Below are 17,249 nucleotides of genomic sequence, written 5' to 3' on the forward strand. Positions count from 1 at the left end.
TGATCTGCGATGCCCGAGCTCAAACGACGGCGAGCAGGCAAATGGAGATTGAGCTCCGTTCCAAAGTTCGGATCATAACTGTCCGAGTTCAGTTTTATCGGCAGCTGGAGCTCGCATCTCACCGACGTAGAAAACCCCCAGAAGAACGACTGCTGCCTAAGCGGAGATCTATGCTGGATGTCTGATCAAAGTATTTCTCCTCGATCCTCTACATTACTGAGCTTTTTATTAGCTTCCCTAACCATAGAAATTAACACTAAAGTCCCTTACACTCCCATACACTTGCTTTTTCATGCCTTTTCTACACAAAAAGGATCATCCAATCATCACGCTTAAATATAGCCCTATTGAAACTCTACACAATATGTCTAGCCATCGTCTAGACTGCTGTTACATAACATCTTTACTCATGAACTTGTGAACAATAAACTACAACCACTACCCTAGTGACACTGACATAGCCGAGTCTCAACTGAGCTAGAGAACATTCCTAGCCACCACCTGGATGGGAGCTATTACATAACACCTCTATTCACTCAATTTCTATAGTCTGAATTAATACATAATACTACAAACCGGGCATGCTGTTGCCATGCTATTTCTTTAACTTTTGCTTTGTCTCATTTCATATGACTGCCCTGTCTGACTTTAACTGATCTAGACATGCTGTTGCTATGCCAGTTTATTCTTTAACTTTTACTTTGTCTCATTTAATATAAATTTCCAGACAGTCACTTTCTTGCAATTTGACCTAGTGGCTTTCTAGGACAGCTTTAAAGCTCTAAATCTTTTGCAAACTCAACCAGATTCGATTTCACTTCACTGGCAAAATCAAAGATAAATTTCTCTCCTGACACATAGACATACACATAGACACATAGACATAGACATAAATTAAGGGGGGGGGGGCATCGGGCGCAACTGCTGGCAATTACTGGCAGCAACTTTAGGAGAATGGCATAATGATTCAATGCGAGCGAGCGAAGCGAGCGAGCTTGAAATTTTTGACATTTTACAGTCCCCAAACTCCCGTTTGTAGCTATATTTATCTTTCCCTTTGGAAATTAAGGGGTGGGGGCATCGGGCGCAACTACTGGCAATTACTGGCAGCAACATTAGGAGAATGGCATAACGATTCGATGCTTCGATGACTCATTCCAGAGTCCCAACAATTGCCGTCGTAGCTATGTTTTCGCTTTAGAAATTAAGGGGGAGGCGCACCGGGCTCAAATGCTGGATGCGAGCGAGCGAAGCGAGCGAGCTTGAAAATTTTGACATTTTACAGTCCAAAAGCTGCCGTTTGTAGCCATATTTTCCCCTTTTGTTCATATACATACATATTTATTTTATTTTCTTTGTTTATTCATTTATTTTTATTATTATTATTCTTTTTTTTTTTTTGGGGGGGGGGCTTTTTTTTGGGGGGGGGGGGGGGCAAAAATGCGTTTTGTCCCCCCCCCCCCCCCCCCATGGATTGGCGGCCGCCCCCCCCCCCCCTGCCCCCCCCCCCCCCCCCCCCCCCCCCCCACCCACTTCCGGCGCCTATGACTATGGCTACTGTATGCCTTCAGATCTGCCAATGCACGTATGCACATGCCTATTGCCGTACTGATACCGGGACCGTCCACTGTACTGACCCACCCCACCCCACAGCAGTGCCCCCACCCTGGCCCCACCCCCACTCCATCCACTGCATGCTATCATATCTATCTGAGCTAGCTGAGCCGAGAAATCCTGGCGTAGTGTGTGTGGGTCAGTGGCATTTCCATCAACCCTTGACGCAGAAAAGGGCCGAGATTTGGAACGTGTCACGATGGCAACTCCTCAGAAGGTCCAGAGTTACATCGAGAAGCACAGAATAAATGCATTATTTGAGGTAAGATGGTGTTCGTGTCGTGTAGAAATACACTGCACTCGTCTAACGTTACAAGTAGATTTCTAGTATTACTAGGCAGGCAAGTTCGAGTTGTGTGGTCCCGTACCTTATAATCGGTGTTGTTCATCCGGCCTACTGGAGACTGGTTCAACACTGCACTGGTTGATCATTGACATTGTTGATGGTGATTACCCTTCTTCTCACAGAGAAAACAGGTGTAAAGTTTAGATCTAAGCCTTTAATAGGAGAGAAAAAGAGAAGAATTCAGCGCCGATGTCAGGCTGACACATGCAAAAATCTTCTCTCAGACTACAATTAGAAATATATTTGGTAAATGGTAAAAACAAAGGGAATCTTGGATTTTTACAACACATCTAAACACAGTGGATGTACTGAATAAAGGCAGACCAGCTCAGGTCCTTCTTAGGAGCACATGCACGTACTACGTACATTGTAACCTGTAGCTTTACATTATTTATAGAATGAAAACATAAAGTGTTTGGGCGCAAAGAAAGTACCTGTCAGTGTGAATATGTAGCAAATGTATTGCATGCACTAAGTCTCAATTTCTATTCACGCAAAAATGATTGTGTGAGTAGAGAGAGAGAGAGACACACACACACATTCATAAATATTGTGGATGTTTTGTTTGCCTTCTGTTAACGATTGCAAATGCAGTGTAGAGATTTTATTTACTGATTTACCAACAACAAACTGCTCTTGTATGGTACTTGTACATTGTATCTTTATTCTGTGTCTGTATTACTGTATTGTTTGCAGGACTTAATGAGCAGACTGGTTCACAACTTGCCAGCAGAACCAGTCCCCTACCTCATCAAAATACTGCAAAAATTTGATGAAAAGGCAAAGAAACAGGTAAGGAGACTCGGCAGTAAATGATCGTAACTCTCCCCTTCTCCCAGTCAGCGTATGATTGCTAGCAATACACATATCATTTGGATTTTGTGAGTGTCAATAATGCATCATATCTGTTTAACTTGTGCAGCATGTAGGTGTAGTATCATGGAAATATTGTGAAGGGATGTTCTATTATTATTTGTATTGATTATTAGTTGTTGCTTTTTCAATAATACTGGGCTAAAACATGAAAATTGGGCAGATAATACCATTTATGTCCCCTGAGCTAGGATAACTGTTTTGCAATATTGCATTTCACTTATGTGTAATTTGAAAGGTAGAGTGGCTATTCTGTGTAAGGTGGGTTAACATAAAAGGCTGGCTTACTTACATGTATAATGTATCTATTCAAATTTACGAATAGTACATGTGTGTTTTGTGTGAGGACAGAGTAGTAGTGAGCTGTGTCATCCCTCTGTTTATAATCGAAGTTTAATACTGGTACCTGATATCCAGTTTGCATGAAATTTTATTCTGAAAGTCAGGCAAGCTTCAGGATATCCAATGTTAGTATTTATGTGTGTATTGGCCTATTGTTGTTTGAAGACGGGATACGACACTCTCGATGAAGAATTTCATTTAAAAGCTTAATATGGTTAGATGAATGTATATGAATCAGGAAAACATGAATTGTAATCCTGCATTGTTTGTTTATACTTAAGCTACTGTAAACGTTTCAAGCAATTCCCCCAGTGTTTGGGGGGGGGGGGGGGGAGGGGGAGGAATGACTTAGTAAAATTTGTCAGTGGAATGCTGCGATAATAACTAATACCGGTATCTGATTATAAAAATATTATAAATCATATATGTGGTGAAATCCCCCAATTTTTGTATCCTTTCATTATCAATGGTGCGTGGAATGATGAAAATGGTGTTATGAAATTCTAGTTCAAGGAGAATCCCGTTGCACCCAAGATCAAGACACCCAGCCCGGGGCTCTCCCGCACAGGGCCCAAGGTGCGTCCGAAAGATCCCATGTCGAGGAGTACCCCCACGCTGAAAACCACGCACCTCAGTCGCAGCACACCGCACCTGTCCAAAGAGACTACCAGCCCAGACAAGGGTGGGGCGGTGGGCGGAGCAGCGGGGGGCAAAGGCGTCTACTCCTGGCAAACTTCTTGTAAGTTTCCTGCAGGTTTCATAATCAACCCATTGCTTTCAGAAACCAGTTGTACCATATATCAATCTACCGAAAGTTGCCCTATTTTGCAGGCAATGAGTTAAAGATTCTCTAAATTCATTCAACATGAAATTCTGTTGTGATCATGTTTATATGGGAGCTTTGATAAATTTTTGCGACGTGGACATTCAGAAGAAAAAAACTACGGACTAAGCATATCGCTTTCAAAATCGAAACTTGCATCACCTAAGTTTTCACATTGAATTGTGGTCCATCTTTGTGGCCCCTCAATTCACAACACAGAGAACTACTTGATGCAGTGATCAATGGGAGACCCATTTTACTTTTTATAGGCTGGGTCTTCAAATAATCTGTTTAGAGCTACTTTGCAGGGAGAGAGAATGGCCAACGCAATCGTCTAAATGTCCGCGTCGTAAATCAAAAGCTCCCTATAGTCATTTCTCTGGAACTTCACATAGAATTGTACAAGACTGTATGTGACCATGCAGTATTGCATCTTCGAGATTATAGCATTTTAACCCCACATGAGTTTCAGTGACATGTCCTCTTCCAGACTACATTATGTCTCTTCAAGAAACCATCAGGGCTGGTATTGATGTGTCATGTGTGAGTTTTCAGTTTTGAATACAGTGCCTTATAAATTTTCTCATGCCATTGTTCCGCTTAAGCTCTTTTACCTCTGACATCCAGACAAATTGAGACGATTTAATCTACACTTGAGTTAATTGATTTTCTGTCGCGTTGGCCTGACAAGCTTAAATGCCATGGCATGAAATCATTCTGAAGATACAATTGATGTACATCTTCCATTGTCTGTTGTCTTTTCTCTCACAACTTTTATCCCCTTTTCATGATAGAGACAGGGTTTTGAGACTTCAGCACACAATAGCGTTTCTGCAATATGATAAGTCATTCAGATTTGAACATCAAGAGATTGCAATATCATTGGAAGACTAAGCCTTGCTTGGTTGATGCATGTTTGATTAATATGCATTTTTCTTATTTTTAAGATACCAGTTCAGTACAGTGACGGAGGTTCATGTTTAAATTCAGTCATATTTCCCAAAATGCTCCTTTTTGCTTGTTTAAGTAGTTTAAAAGTTATATCACCATATCATCATTATTATTACTTCTTCTTTTTTATTTAAATCTAGATTGAAGTTAAAAGTTAGTTTACAGCATTTCTGTGATTACAGGGAGAAAAAAAAAACGTAATCAAATGAGCACTTGTTGTCAATTGTTTCAGATAAATTCACGTGCAGAATAAACATCGTCAAACTTGATGTGTTCATTACTGGATAATCTCTGTATGTATAGTGTATGTAAGGGTCAGTTAATATCATAGCAGTTTCCACTTTTACAGGTTAGAATTTGTAATTTTTTGAAGGGCCCCTGAAGTGGTATGCACTATCGCAAATGAAGGACAACTCACTAGGGGCTCGGCAGGGGAAATGACATTTAAAGCATGGATTTTCCAGTTTGGAAAATCTGAGCTATGTGGTCCTACATGCTCACAGAGTGTCTAATATTCTGAAAATATTAACCTATGAAAAAGATTAGGGATTAGGATTAATGCTAGATGATTAAAATTAACCAAAATTTGTGTTTGTCTGGATTAACAGTATTAATTATTTTCAATGAACTTTAGTTATGGATTAAACCCTTCAGTAAACAGTTTTCTCAACATGTTTTTATTTGTATGTGGATGCCTTGATAGTTGCAGTGTTATTTTCAGAACTTTTTTTATGTTTTTTTTTTATAGCATTTGAACAACATCGTACAGCTTAGTCAATCTTGAAATTGAGCCGTTGCAATTATGATACACTGTTTCATGATGAAGCTGCTCTTGAATGTAACTCTTAGCCCCTCCTACTTTTCTGCCTAATCACTAATGCCTAGATGATAATTTGGCACTGGTAACCAATCCTTGCTCCCCAAATGCCACTGCTTCTGTCTCATTATTTACTTTAGCTGTTCCCTCCAGGGAAATACAGAGAGGATATCAGAGGCCCTGGGCCTCAAACATGAAGAGGGACAAGTGTAAGTTTGTATCCAGCTCTGTCCCAGCTCCCCACGTATGCATTTCTGTGCTGGCTCTGTGAATCTGTGCTTACTGTTTTTCCTCTGCCATATATAGCGACTTTGCTTGCAAAAACTATACTTAGAACAGAGAAACACTCACATACTTGTGAGATGCTTCAACCGGGGTTATGATACAAAGTAGTTTGCTGAAGGTAACATAACGGGTTATAGGCATATCAGATTCCACTATTCATTTCTGAAAAAAAAAAAATATTTTTCTTTTTTTTTTTCAGATAGATTGACTAATTGAAAATGAACACCATTAAAAAAATTATATTGAAATTCAGTTTAGTATACATGTATTTAAAAAAAAAAAATCAGGCTTCATGTAGTGTATAGGTACATGTACATACATGTAGCAATCAACGATGCAATGTCATGTAAATATTTTCAAATTTCCCCATTTGAATACTTTTTGCTTACATACAGGTCCTATGCACAGTGTGAAATGTATCCCTGGTTGCCTGGAGTAAGGCTGTTTGAAAGAACACACTTTATACACATACACAAAACACCCCCAAACTCATTTAAAACAGCACCCAGAAAGCTAACAAAAGTAATGGAAGAAAATTGGTCAGGAACGGTGTGAAACACCTGTCACTCATCAATAAACCCATACGTGTAGCTTGCAATATTCTCATGGGGCCTGTGTAAAATCTGTGGGTACTTTAGAATCTTGTAGGGAGAGGGTTAAAGTCAATCTTCAGCCTGCCGCACAGAATGGCAAAATGAAATAAGCGTGAGCATTGCATGATTATTCCCAGCCAAGCTCTTGCTTGTAAAGTACCATTCACTGTCCCATCCACGTCCCCTTAATTCTCATGAACAGCAACCTGCATGTGTATTACACACAACCGAATCCACACCCCCCCACCCCCCCCCCCCACCCCCGAGTGAGGGCTGATCAAACTCTGTACCCATTTTCAGCAAAAAAATATTGCCCTTTGAAGTGACAAAAAAGAGGTGTATTGCAGTATAATTTAGGGGCAGTTGCCTGTGCTGGTGTGTATTATATTATTTCATATAGTGTGCAATTTCATCTTTCTCTCTCACAGAAACTCCTTTAATAATTCTCCTTTTTTTTTTTTTTTTTGTTCTTTCTCTTGTGTGTGTGTGTCAGAGCAGTAGTCTTAAAGAGTTTTCTGTAGCTTTTTCTTTTTGTAATAGCTGTCCTGCCAGTTTTACCATGCTACCCTGTGAGTGAATTTAGTGTGTGCTAGACCAGGCAGGTGGAAAGGAGAACCCGAGTGGAAACTGTTTTTCAATGCCTAGAAATCAGCATTAGCTATGGATTAACGTGCTGAGATTAATTGACTGAAACAACATTGATGAATCAATTCAGTTGTGCATTCTCTTTGCCTGCATGCCCGGAAACTTACTATAAGCGTAACACCTTAGCCTAACTGTGATATCATCTGTAAATCTTTGAAGTCCAGTGCTCATCGCTGACACTTGGCCCTGCCTCAGACATTTTCTTGGAGATCATGCCTGTGAGGGGCTATTTTATCCTTCTGCTGGCAATGGGGGCTTAGCTCTGTGCCATGAGACAATACAAGTCTAACAAAATGCACTGTTCAGAGCAACAGCACCAAATCATAGTGTGCTATTTGAGGAAAGTAGCAACACTCTGCTCACTTTTTTATGTGATTATTACAGCGAGAGGGCGTTTAACACAGAATATCGCATTGCAGGTCTCCTAGAGGTGAGCATTGTGATCAATGTGCAGCAGAGCCCATGGTTTGCAATTAAAGGGGTCGTTAGTTTTGGTTGAGACCTAATTTCAGGTTTCTAACATTTTTGGGTGAGATAATGAGAAACCTCTTATGAAAAATGAAAGAGCATGTAATTCTATGAGGAATTCAATGCTTATTTGATGAAAATTGGTTTTGAAATGGCTGACACATCCAAATCAAAGCGATTCTAATAAAGTGTGGGACCCACATTTTATTACGATCGATTTATTTTACTTTGTTTTTTGGATGTTTCAGTCATTCTAAACCCGATTTTTATCACATACAGACTTTGAATTCCTCTGAGAATGGTGTGCTCTGTACTATATCATGAGTGTTTTCTTGGTATCTTGCAAAAAGTTAAAAGCCCAATTCTCATCTCCACCAATACTGTACCATCCCTTTAACCCTTTCGGTGTCAGTAACTTTTGACAGTTTGTACAATGCTATGGGGTTTTGTGTGCCAAACAGCACTCAAAGCACACGAAGGGTTAAAGTGCAAACAAAGAAGAACATCACATGGTGTTGGTGACAAGCATTGGATCAAGGAAGCTCTTCTTGGGTGTTCTATCCTCTTTCCACATCTCTGGATCTAGACATATTAAAAGATATTTCTTCTTCCCTCTCTTTCGCTGTCAATGGCTTCAAGTATGTAGCCTTCTTTCTGTTTTTTTCCAATCTTGCATGCAATTCCTGTAAGTGTCCATTGCAACTGCTCCAAACAATTCCTCCCCTCTCAATTTCAACACTTTGAATACCTTAGATAGCAGACCGCAAAGTGTCTTCTTTGTTATACCATGCTGCGTAGAAGAAAGACATCTCCTGTACTGTTGTGAAAGTGTAGCTTGGTAGACTCAGTTTTGAGACTGAAAGAGTTGGATTTTAATTTCTGTGGTCCATTGTTCCCTCTGCTTCTGTAAATCTGTGCAATTATGGTGCTAGCTTACAAGCACATGATGCTCAGGAAATCGTATCAATTGATGTTTGTCAGTTTTTGAGTGTAATGAAAGAGCACATGACTTCCAATATTTCCTTCCAAAGGCAGAAGCAATGTTTCCTGAATGCATGGCATTAATAAGTTAAAGGGATGGTATAGTTTTGATTGGGATGGGAATTCAGATTTTAACTTTTTGTGAGGTACAGTGTAATCACAAACCACTTTAATGGAATATTATGTTATGTACAGTGTGTGAATTGTCATGATAAACTGATTTATGTTCATTAATTTTACATTCAGACACAGGGTTCAAATCATGTTCAGGCTTTTGTACTTCTTTACAGTGTACACTTTCCACTATGACAACCTAATTTACCATAAGTAGCAAAATATGTGCAAATCAATTAATTACATCATATTATAGGTCAAGGTATTGGAGTGCAATAATTTATTTGAATCCTATTTTATTCAAGCTATTGTCACTTTAGTTTGTCTTTTGTTTAATTTTCTGTGTGTTCTGTTGGCAATTTAAAATAAATTTGAAATAAACTTGAACTTGTTGATGTCCATTACACTAATCAACCCCAGTGAAAGCACTTCAATCCCCAAGTTGTTGCACTTTTTCACCAAAATACTAAGAAAGTCATTAATGAGCTGTAGCAAGATATTACAGTTGAGTGATCTTTGTAGAGTAATGAGTTTTGTTGAACCCTTATTGTTGCTCCGTTTATCCTTTTTGAAAATATCTATTTATCTCTTTTATTTCTGCTGTGATTAGTAGATGAAGTACATGTACCTATATGCAGCGTGCATTCAAGCTTGCATGGCAAAAATGTGGCTCCATAAACATTTCCATATTGTGTGATCACCTCATTATACTGACTTTCAGTTTACTAGTGAGATACATGTATTATGTTTTTCTATGTCTTTTTGAGTCCTGCAGTGAGTGTTGATTGTCAAGTCATTTCTATGATCTGTAGGCAGCAACTTAGCAGAAAACTTTTACTTGTAGTATTGTCCATGGATTGGCATTCACATCTGATTTCTCATCCATCGAAGTTTATATTATAGATATTTGATATGATGCCCCTGATCACTACATAGGTATGCATTTAACACCGTGTTCATGAAGGACTGAGTAAAGTTGATAGGTTCTGAGTAGTTCATTCATGTTAGTCATATAGTTGTACAATTCCTGGTTCAAAATCAAGTCAAATGCTTCGTTCTTCACTATCAGCTTCATGATTTACCCTCCGAATTACGCATACTGAAGCAGAATTATGTACTTGTGTACATCCTGATGTAATGATGATAATCTGAATGCATCATCATGAAATAAAAAAAAAATAAATGTCGGTAAAAGAGATTAATGTTTTTGAGGAGTCCCCGAACCCTAACCAGTTCTTTTCCCTTTAAGCCTGTGAAGAGATTGCAGCCCAAAGGTAGGACCCTTCAAAGCCCCTCCCTGGCTTCCACTCCATTTCATGACGTGCTGAAATGTTGTAGACACAGGGAGAAATGGACCAAGGATATTGGGAGAGAGTATCCCAGTGTGAACAAGACACTACATGAGTACAACACTCTGAATTGATCAAATGTACTGCAGGAAGAGTCAACTCTGCAGTACTTGAAAGTTGAAGTGCCTCATTTAAGTCAAATTTCTTCCATTTGCAAGTAAATTTTTGGACCATATTATAGTGGTATTAATTACACTTCCATTACTCTCCTGTAGATAGCCTTAAAGCATACATATTATACAAATTATGTTTTTGGAGGATAGAATATCAGTAATTACAACCCTATCCCCTCCCTATATATAATTGTGAGGTTATTATGTCAAAAAAGGCAAAGCAAAACAAAATAAGATGAAAAAGAAATGATATGTATGATAGTAATTTTCCTTTTTGAAATAAATAGATAAATAAATAAATAGATAAATAAATAGATAAATAAATGTGTGCATATACATATCTAAAAGAAATCTAATGGTGCATTTATTCAGCAAAGGTCAATGGGAGATCTGAGGTGAGTTGACCTCATCTCATTTGCATAATTTTATTCATGGTTGCAACTGATATCACAGTGTAGTAAAGGATACAAGGCTTGCCTCACATAGCAACAGCTGATGTCTGTGTACTTGATTCCAAGTATGATGCACTTGATAACAGGTGAATTGGATAGTGGGGTATATTCATGTACATGTTTATTGCAACCATCCCCCTGCCATAATTTTGAACCTTCTCAGTTCTGAATGAACCCTTATCACTGACCCAACACCTTTGGGAGTTGAAGTAGGCTAAGAATCAAAAGCTACGTTCACACGCAGTTGCCAAACTTGAAGTTTGGGACGAAAACTTAACTGTCGATGATTAGCTCCACTTGTGAATTCACGACGCGGGTTCACACGCGCACCTAAACTTTAAGTTACAACTTACTAGCAAGCCCCACTCGATTATAACAAAAGTGCAGAGTCTTTGCTAAATGACCTTGTGCCCATACAAAATAGCGCAACGAACGAGACGCGAGGTTCACGCTAACTCACAAGCTCGTTGATTTTTGTGTCCATATGGAGCGAAACTATGAATGGTGACCCCCCGTGGCTCTTGGAGAGTACGTAAACCCCAAGATGTCTCAGGGTTCTAATCATCGACTAAACTTTAAGATTGCTAACTTTTGAGTGCGTCCACACTGTGCTAAACTACAAGCTAATCATCAAGAGTTAAGTTTTCGGCCTAAACTTTAGGAAAAAGTTTAGGAACAGCATGTGAACCTAACTAATGAGGGGGAAACTATGACCTTGAGTGACCTCTGTGTCATTTTTCCTGGAAGGTTAAGACTGACAGCGATATCATATAATGTAATCAACTGATGCATGGTCCCCTTGCGACAAATTTTTGGACTTGTAGGAATATGTTTTACCATTTTGCTGGTGTTTCTTTATACAAAATATGGAATGCTGAGAAATGGTCTGTCAAAAAAAAAAGTTGCACATAGTATTAGATTAATGTAGGATGGACAGTTTTACTTGATGGTTAAGAAATGAAACATTAAAATATTGTGAGATGAAAAATATGATAGAATGTCAAGCTTGAACTTGATGCTAAAAAAAAGATACTAAAAAAAAATCATTATATCTGCTCTACATCCAGTATGATGAGCTCTGATGTACCTATTATATATTTAAAATACCAAATCTTACTGTACTCAAAGCAGAACGCATAACATGGGTTGGGGGTGGGGGAGGAAGGGAAAAAAAACCCCTCAGAAGAGTATTGACAAGATATGAGTGTATTAGAATGAAACAAAACTAACCATAGTCTGTTGATTTCTATGCCATTCCCTAATGGGTGTGTTCCCACCCAGCTGTCCCCGGAATCTACGGTGAGGACCGGGGCTATGAGAGACCATGGATAGCGAACATGAAGAAGATCAAGTATGAACAGTCCCTTCAGAAAGGTGAGTGTGCGGTTTGAATTTTATCTCCATGCAATCCTTGGGAGGTTGCCTTGCAACATATATTTTTCAGTTCATCATGATTGGCAACCAATTAATGTACATTTATGAAAGGGAGTACTTTTGTGCCCATTGGTAGACAATGTTTATTCTCATGTTGTGGCAGTCATAACACTCAGTGATGTTATTCCCATAAAAGTTCTTATCCTATACTGGATCAATTATATTTTTTGTTTTTATCATTGCAAATGATATGAGCACATGACTTCTTTTCCACAATTCCTTTCTTTTTTGTTTTTCCATTAGAATATTTTTTTTTCTCTCTTTTTTGTTGTCGTATCATATCTTGATCCACATTTTATATCTCTTAATTTTTTCCCCTAATTCCCCAACTCGTTCTTGCCTTGCTCCCTTTTCTTTTTTTTTCTTCTCCATACAACTTTCCCCATTTTCGTTCATTTTCTTTTGAGAGAGAGAGAGAAAAAAACCCACATATTTTACAACTATTTTGCAGTCACTTGTGGAGACTTTTGCATGTCTGCCATACAAAAAAAAAAAATCCATTTCATTTAGTTTGTGTAGATTTTCAAGTTTGAAATGTTCAGTCGTTGATTGCGAGGTGCTTTAGACATGAGTGAAACGTCATGTGCTATCATTACTACCAACAGCAACATTAATGCAGCACTCGCTTCCATTTACACCCAGAATTGTCATGTTTACCCTTTGAGGACTGCATGTGTTTCTTTTGTCTTCTTTTCACATGTATGTGTGTGATCTATAGGCATTCTCCATAGACCACAACTAGAGATAATTATGTTTCCTCCATGTACCATGAATGAGTTAACAAGGTGGCTGATATAGACTAGTCTACCCTCAAAACATGTGCATGCCTTCTCACCCTTTCGCATGTGAATTTTTTAGACTTGACTTGACTTTATGTTCCTTGTCTGTAGTAAGTCATCGCTCATGTGCCTATATCATTTGCAAAATTACAATACCTGCATGCATCAATAACACTGGAAAGTGCATCGCATCAGTATATTTAACTTCATATTGGAAATCTTGGTACATATGTGATATTTGAACCCCCCCCCCAAATATTTGGTTTCAGCTGACATTTAACTTGCATGCATGTTGTACGATGTTTTATGATTGTGAGAGATCTATATAACTGTACATTGTAGTTGCATTATTTGATGCATATTATTGAACAAACACTCAAAAATATTTTGTACTTAATATCCATTATTTCATGAGGCTACTCTTGGGCACTGCACATTTCAGCAATAATGGGGAATTATGGGAACAAGTACACATTTATGGTTTTCCTTGAATGATACAAATATGCTTTATATGTGACCCGCTACAACAAAAGGATCCTAAAGTCGCTGACGGGTGAGCCGGGAAAATCGAGTTTGAAGTCAGATCACCAAAATCTGTCAAAACGTTCGGATTTCTGTTTTTAACATAATTTTGTAGTCTAATGTATCTTCTATCATCTGCCGAAATTTCGAAGCTACATTAAATGATCAAAGGGAAGGCCTGAAAATAGCATTTTTCTGGTCCATGCTTGGCTCGTCCGTCAGCGACTTTAGGATCCTTTTGTTGTAGCGGGTCACATATCGTCGCTGGGGCGACAAGACCTCGTATCTACAAAATGTCAAATGTTCAGGAGAGCCAAAAAACATGGCGGCCAAAGCACTATAGCAAATGGGATAGCCTATCCTTTGACATGCTGTGGTGGCTTCATTTTTGGAGTAAGACAGTTGGGATTTGGCCAGGACATCACTTAACCCATTATTTGACCATTAAACCAAAAAGTCTTTTTCACCAAAATTGCAGATACGAGGTCTTGTCACCCCAGTGACGATATATTGATTATATAATATATACAGTGTATGGTTGCAGGTATATATGCTATTTACTTCAATGACATTGTTTACCGGTGGACCTGCATTTATTATCTCACCGCATCACCATATAAAGTCACAGACAGTCAAGCAAGGGAAATTACAAAATTGGGTGATTTGTATTTTTTTTTAAAGAAAATTTTAGTGGAGTCTTGTTACTTGTTCAAAAGTAGGTTGATATCATGTCTACATCATACCTCCCATCTGAATTGATGTTGAAAGGTCTGTGATGAATGTCTTTAAGATATAGAGCCTCTCAAACAAAGTATGATTTTATGATGTTTTGAATTAGATTTTTTTTTTTTAATGTCCAATCTCTGGCATGATTGCCTATATGTAAATTTCATTCAAAGGTCATGTCTATTTTTCTCTGAACTTTTTCATCTACTTGCTGGCTTTTTTACCATTTTGCAAATTTTTTTTTATTATTTGAAGCAGTGGAAGAGGAATTATTGGAAAGCTCTGAACCTTGCTAATAAAAAAAAAAATCTGAAAATACCAAATTTAAGATACAATGTTTGCTGACTTTATCAGGTGTTTGTGGTGGTGAGTCATATGCAATGAATTGAACTTTTGGCCCGGAAGGCATGGTAATATGTACATGTAGTCCCATGCAATGATATTTGTGAAGCATGAATGAGTTTACTGTATGCTACATTCTATCAATCTAGCTTGAATGATTTAACAATGTTCTGTTGTCATCTTACATGATGAATTGTTTTAGCATTATGCATATTTTTAAAGGCAAATCTATGATGTTTTGCATTAATTTCCCCTTAATTTATCCATTTTTTTATTCTCCCCCTGTTCTCTCACAAATGTGATGCTGTCCGTATTTATTTTTGATGTGAATAACATTCATATTCAATTTGTCCTGTTTGGTTTTGCTGTGTGATGCATGCATTTTACTTGCACTTCTAACTTTGTGTGCCTTCTTTGTTTCTTGTCATCATAATTTGCCGTTGATTTTATTATTTTTATGTGTGCTTTTACGATGTGAATTTCCATGGGATTTTTAATCATTCTTTTATTACAATCGAATAGAAAAATATAGTTGACCAATATTAATTAAGGATAATTAGGATATGCAATAATAAGAGGGAAAAAACACAAATGTCATACCAAACTGAAATAGAGGGAAAAAAAATGTTATATCAAACTGGTCTACATTGGCATCTTTCCAAGCTACAAATCTACTCCGTGTAAGGTATTATAGACCGCAAAACAGTACAGTCCTTTACAGTTTACTTGGTGATGGAAAAATTGCACTTTTTTTTCTAGTGATTTGAAAAGGTACCAAAACTCACCTGCATTTTCATGCATGGAGATTATCAAATCATATTTTGCATTTTGTTCTGACTTCATGTTGTTATTTGACCCCTTGGGTTTTACCAGTGAAGACACATTGCAGGGCATTTAATAATTGTGTTTACTTGATAGTTTGTAAACCATCTCTATTTACAGTATGAATATGTGGAAGGTGGTAAAGTCAACTGAATTTTTCTTCTGTGCATGAGGTACAGAGCACTGCCCCTTTTGTAGATGGAAGCCATCAACCTTCCAAAATTTTCATATTGATATCAAAGCAGGATACAAGTTAAACAGTGGCTACCAGTGAATATTGTCCGGGGGGGGGGGGGGGGGGGGGTGGGGGACCCGGGGACCCTTTCAGAGCAAAAGTAATGTGACATCAAATCAACTCTATGGCCATCCATTTATATCAGATTAGCTCTGTTGCTACAGTCCTTTTTGCTTATAGAAATTAAAGCCATAATGTTTTAGTTTTAATACAAATATCATTGTTGATATACAGATGCATACATTTTGGGGTTGTACATGGTACCTTGTAGAGTGCCATCAAGGATAGTTAGCCATTGATTGACCCATTTTGAGCCTGATTTCCACGAACGTTACATCTTGATATACCCATCCCCTTGAAAGATTTTTTTTTTTTTTAAATTGTGGACTATAGTTGTTTTTCTTGTCTTTTCCTCTTTTACTTCTAATACTATACATGTTTGTAGCATTGTTTTTGGTCAGTGTTCAATTCAGACTCACATACATTAGTTTGACCGATACTGGTAAAATAATATTTTGTAGCTTGCTTATTTTCATCATCATTTCAACTAATTGTCATGATGTATTTTGTTTTCCTGTAGGCATCATAACTTTTTATGGTTCATTCTCTGGTAGGGATATATGAGTTTTCTTCATCTTGCTTTTTTTTTTCAAGATTAATTTGATATACTTCTTGTAGAGAGAAGCGAATGAGATTTTTAGCTTTGTTAGAATAAATTCAATGGCTGTGGGATTTTGTCAATTTCTGACTAGAGTTTTATAATTCTTGTAGAGCAGTGGAGTTGATACTAACCACACTTTACCGTAGATTAAGTGCTTTGCAGTCTATTGCTTACATTCCCCCATTTACTTTCTGTTTCTGGCCTATTAGTATTGTCGTGGTATTTTCCTTGGAGTGTTTCCCAGTAAATTCATTCGAATTTGGATTGTATTGCTGACCAAAATGGTATTGATGTTTTGCAATGTACAGTTTGTTCACTGTGTAGATCTCACTATTTTTTTTTCCAGTTTGAGGCAGGATAGGAGAGTTAAGAGTTTACCATTAAATTTAGAACGTTCAAAAATTTCACAAATGTTTGAAACTCATTCATGTTTGGAAGGATAGCTTGTGTCTGCTGAAATCAACACAAAGTTTTAAGATTCAACATGCTGTGGTACACAGAACCAGGGAGGTGAACATGACAGGAAGCTGTTATTTCCTTTGTTTAAAGGTGCATAGTCCCGGTAGTGTAGAGGGCGCTGTTGAATGAAAGTGCCGATCACCGTTAGCATTGATACGGAAATTGCCGAAGTTGAGCTGTCATCAAGAGTAAAGTGCGTAGGTGTTGCTAAGTAACGTTGCCTTCGTTGTCTTCTCTGCGCATCGCGCAGTCTGTAGTAATGCCAGGGTGCGTGCATATGTGCTTGTTATTATGACATCACAAAAGAAGTTTGCTAATGCTGTCATCCCCCTCAGCCGAATCATGAGCCGAACTGTGATCGGACCACTGACTACAGTGAATCGGACTTCTTCGGACTTGGGGAAGTAGGCCACAGCGTAAGCGCTAAAGAGGAGTCGATAGCGTAGGTCTCTATAGGAAACTTGCACCTTGCGCCCGCGTACGCATTTGACTAAAACACCAGG

The 17,249-nt window shown here is 38.2% G+C and overlaps 1 protein-coding gene across 1 annotated transcript in view; it reads left to right on the forward strand.

The window, feature by feature from the left end:
* The first annotated feature begins 1,744 nt into the window (after positions 1 to 1,744).
* The window catches only part of LOC139741352 (uncharacterized), a 32,442-nt gene continuing 16,937 nt past the window's right edge, over positions 1,745 to 17,249 (forward strand). Inside the window, exons 1-5 of the mRNA XM_071651933.1 lie at positions 1,745 to 1,876; positions 2,657 to 2,752; positions 3,683 to 3,914; positions 5,907 to 5,975; positions 12,048 to 12,140. Of these exons, the coding sequence (XP_071508034.1) occupies positions 1,814 to 1,876; positions 2,657 to 2,752; positions 3,683 to 3,914; positions 5,907 to 5,975; positions 12,048 to 12,140 (553 nt within the window). The 5' untranslated portion in view covers positions 1,745 to 1,813. The remainder of the gene's footprint in view (positions 1,877 to 2,656; positions 2,753 to 3,682; positions 3,915 to 5,906; positions 5,976 to 12,047; positions 12,141 to 17,249) is intronic.

The sequence above is a fragment of the Diadema antillarum genome, unplaced genomic scaffold (assembly GCF_040938485.1).
Source record: "Diadema antillarum isolate AM-2024a unplaced genomic scaffold, OU_Dant_1.0 seq00000923_RagTag, whole genome shotgun sequence".
NCBI classification, from domain to species: domain Eukaryota; kingdom Metazoa; phylum Echinodermata; class Echinoidea; order Diadematoida; family Diadematidae; genus Diadema; species Diadema antillarum.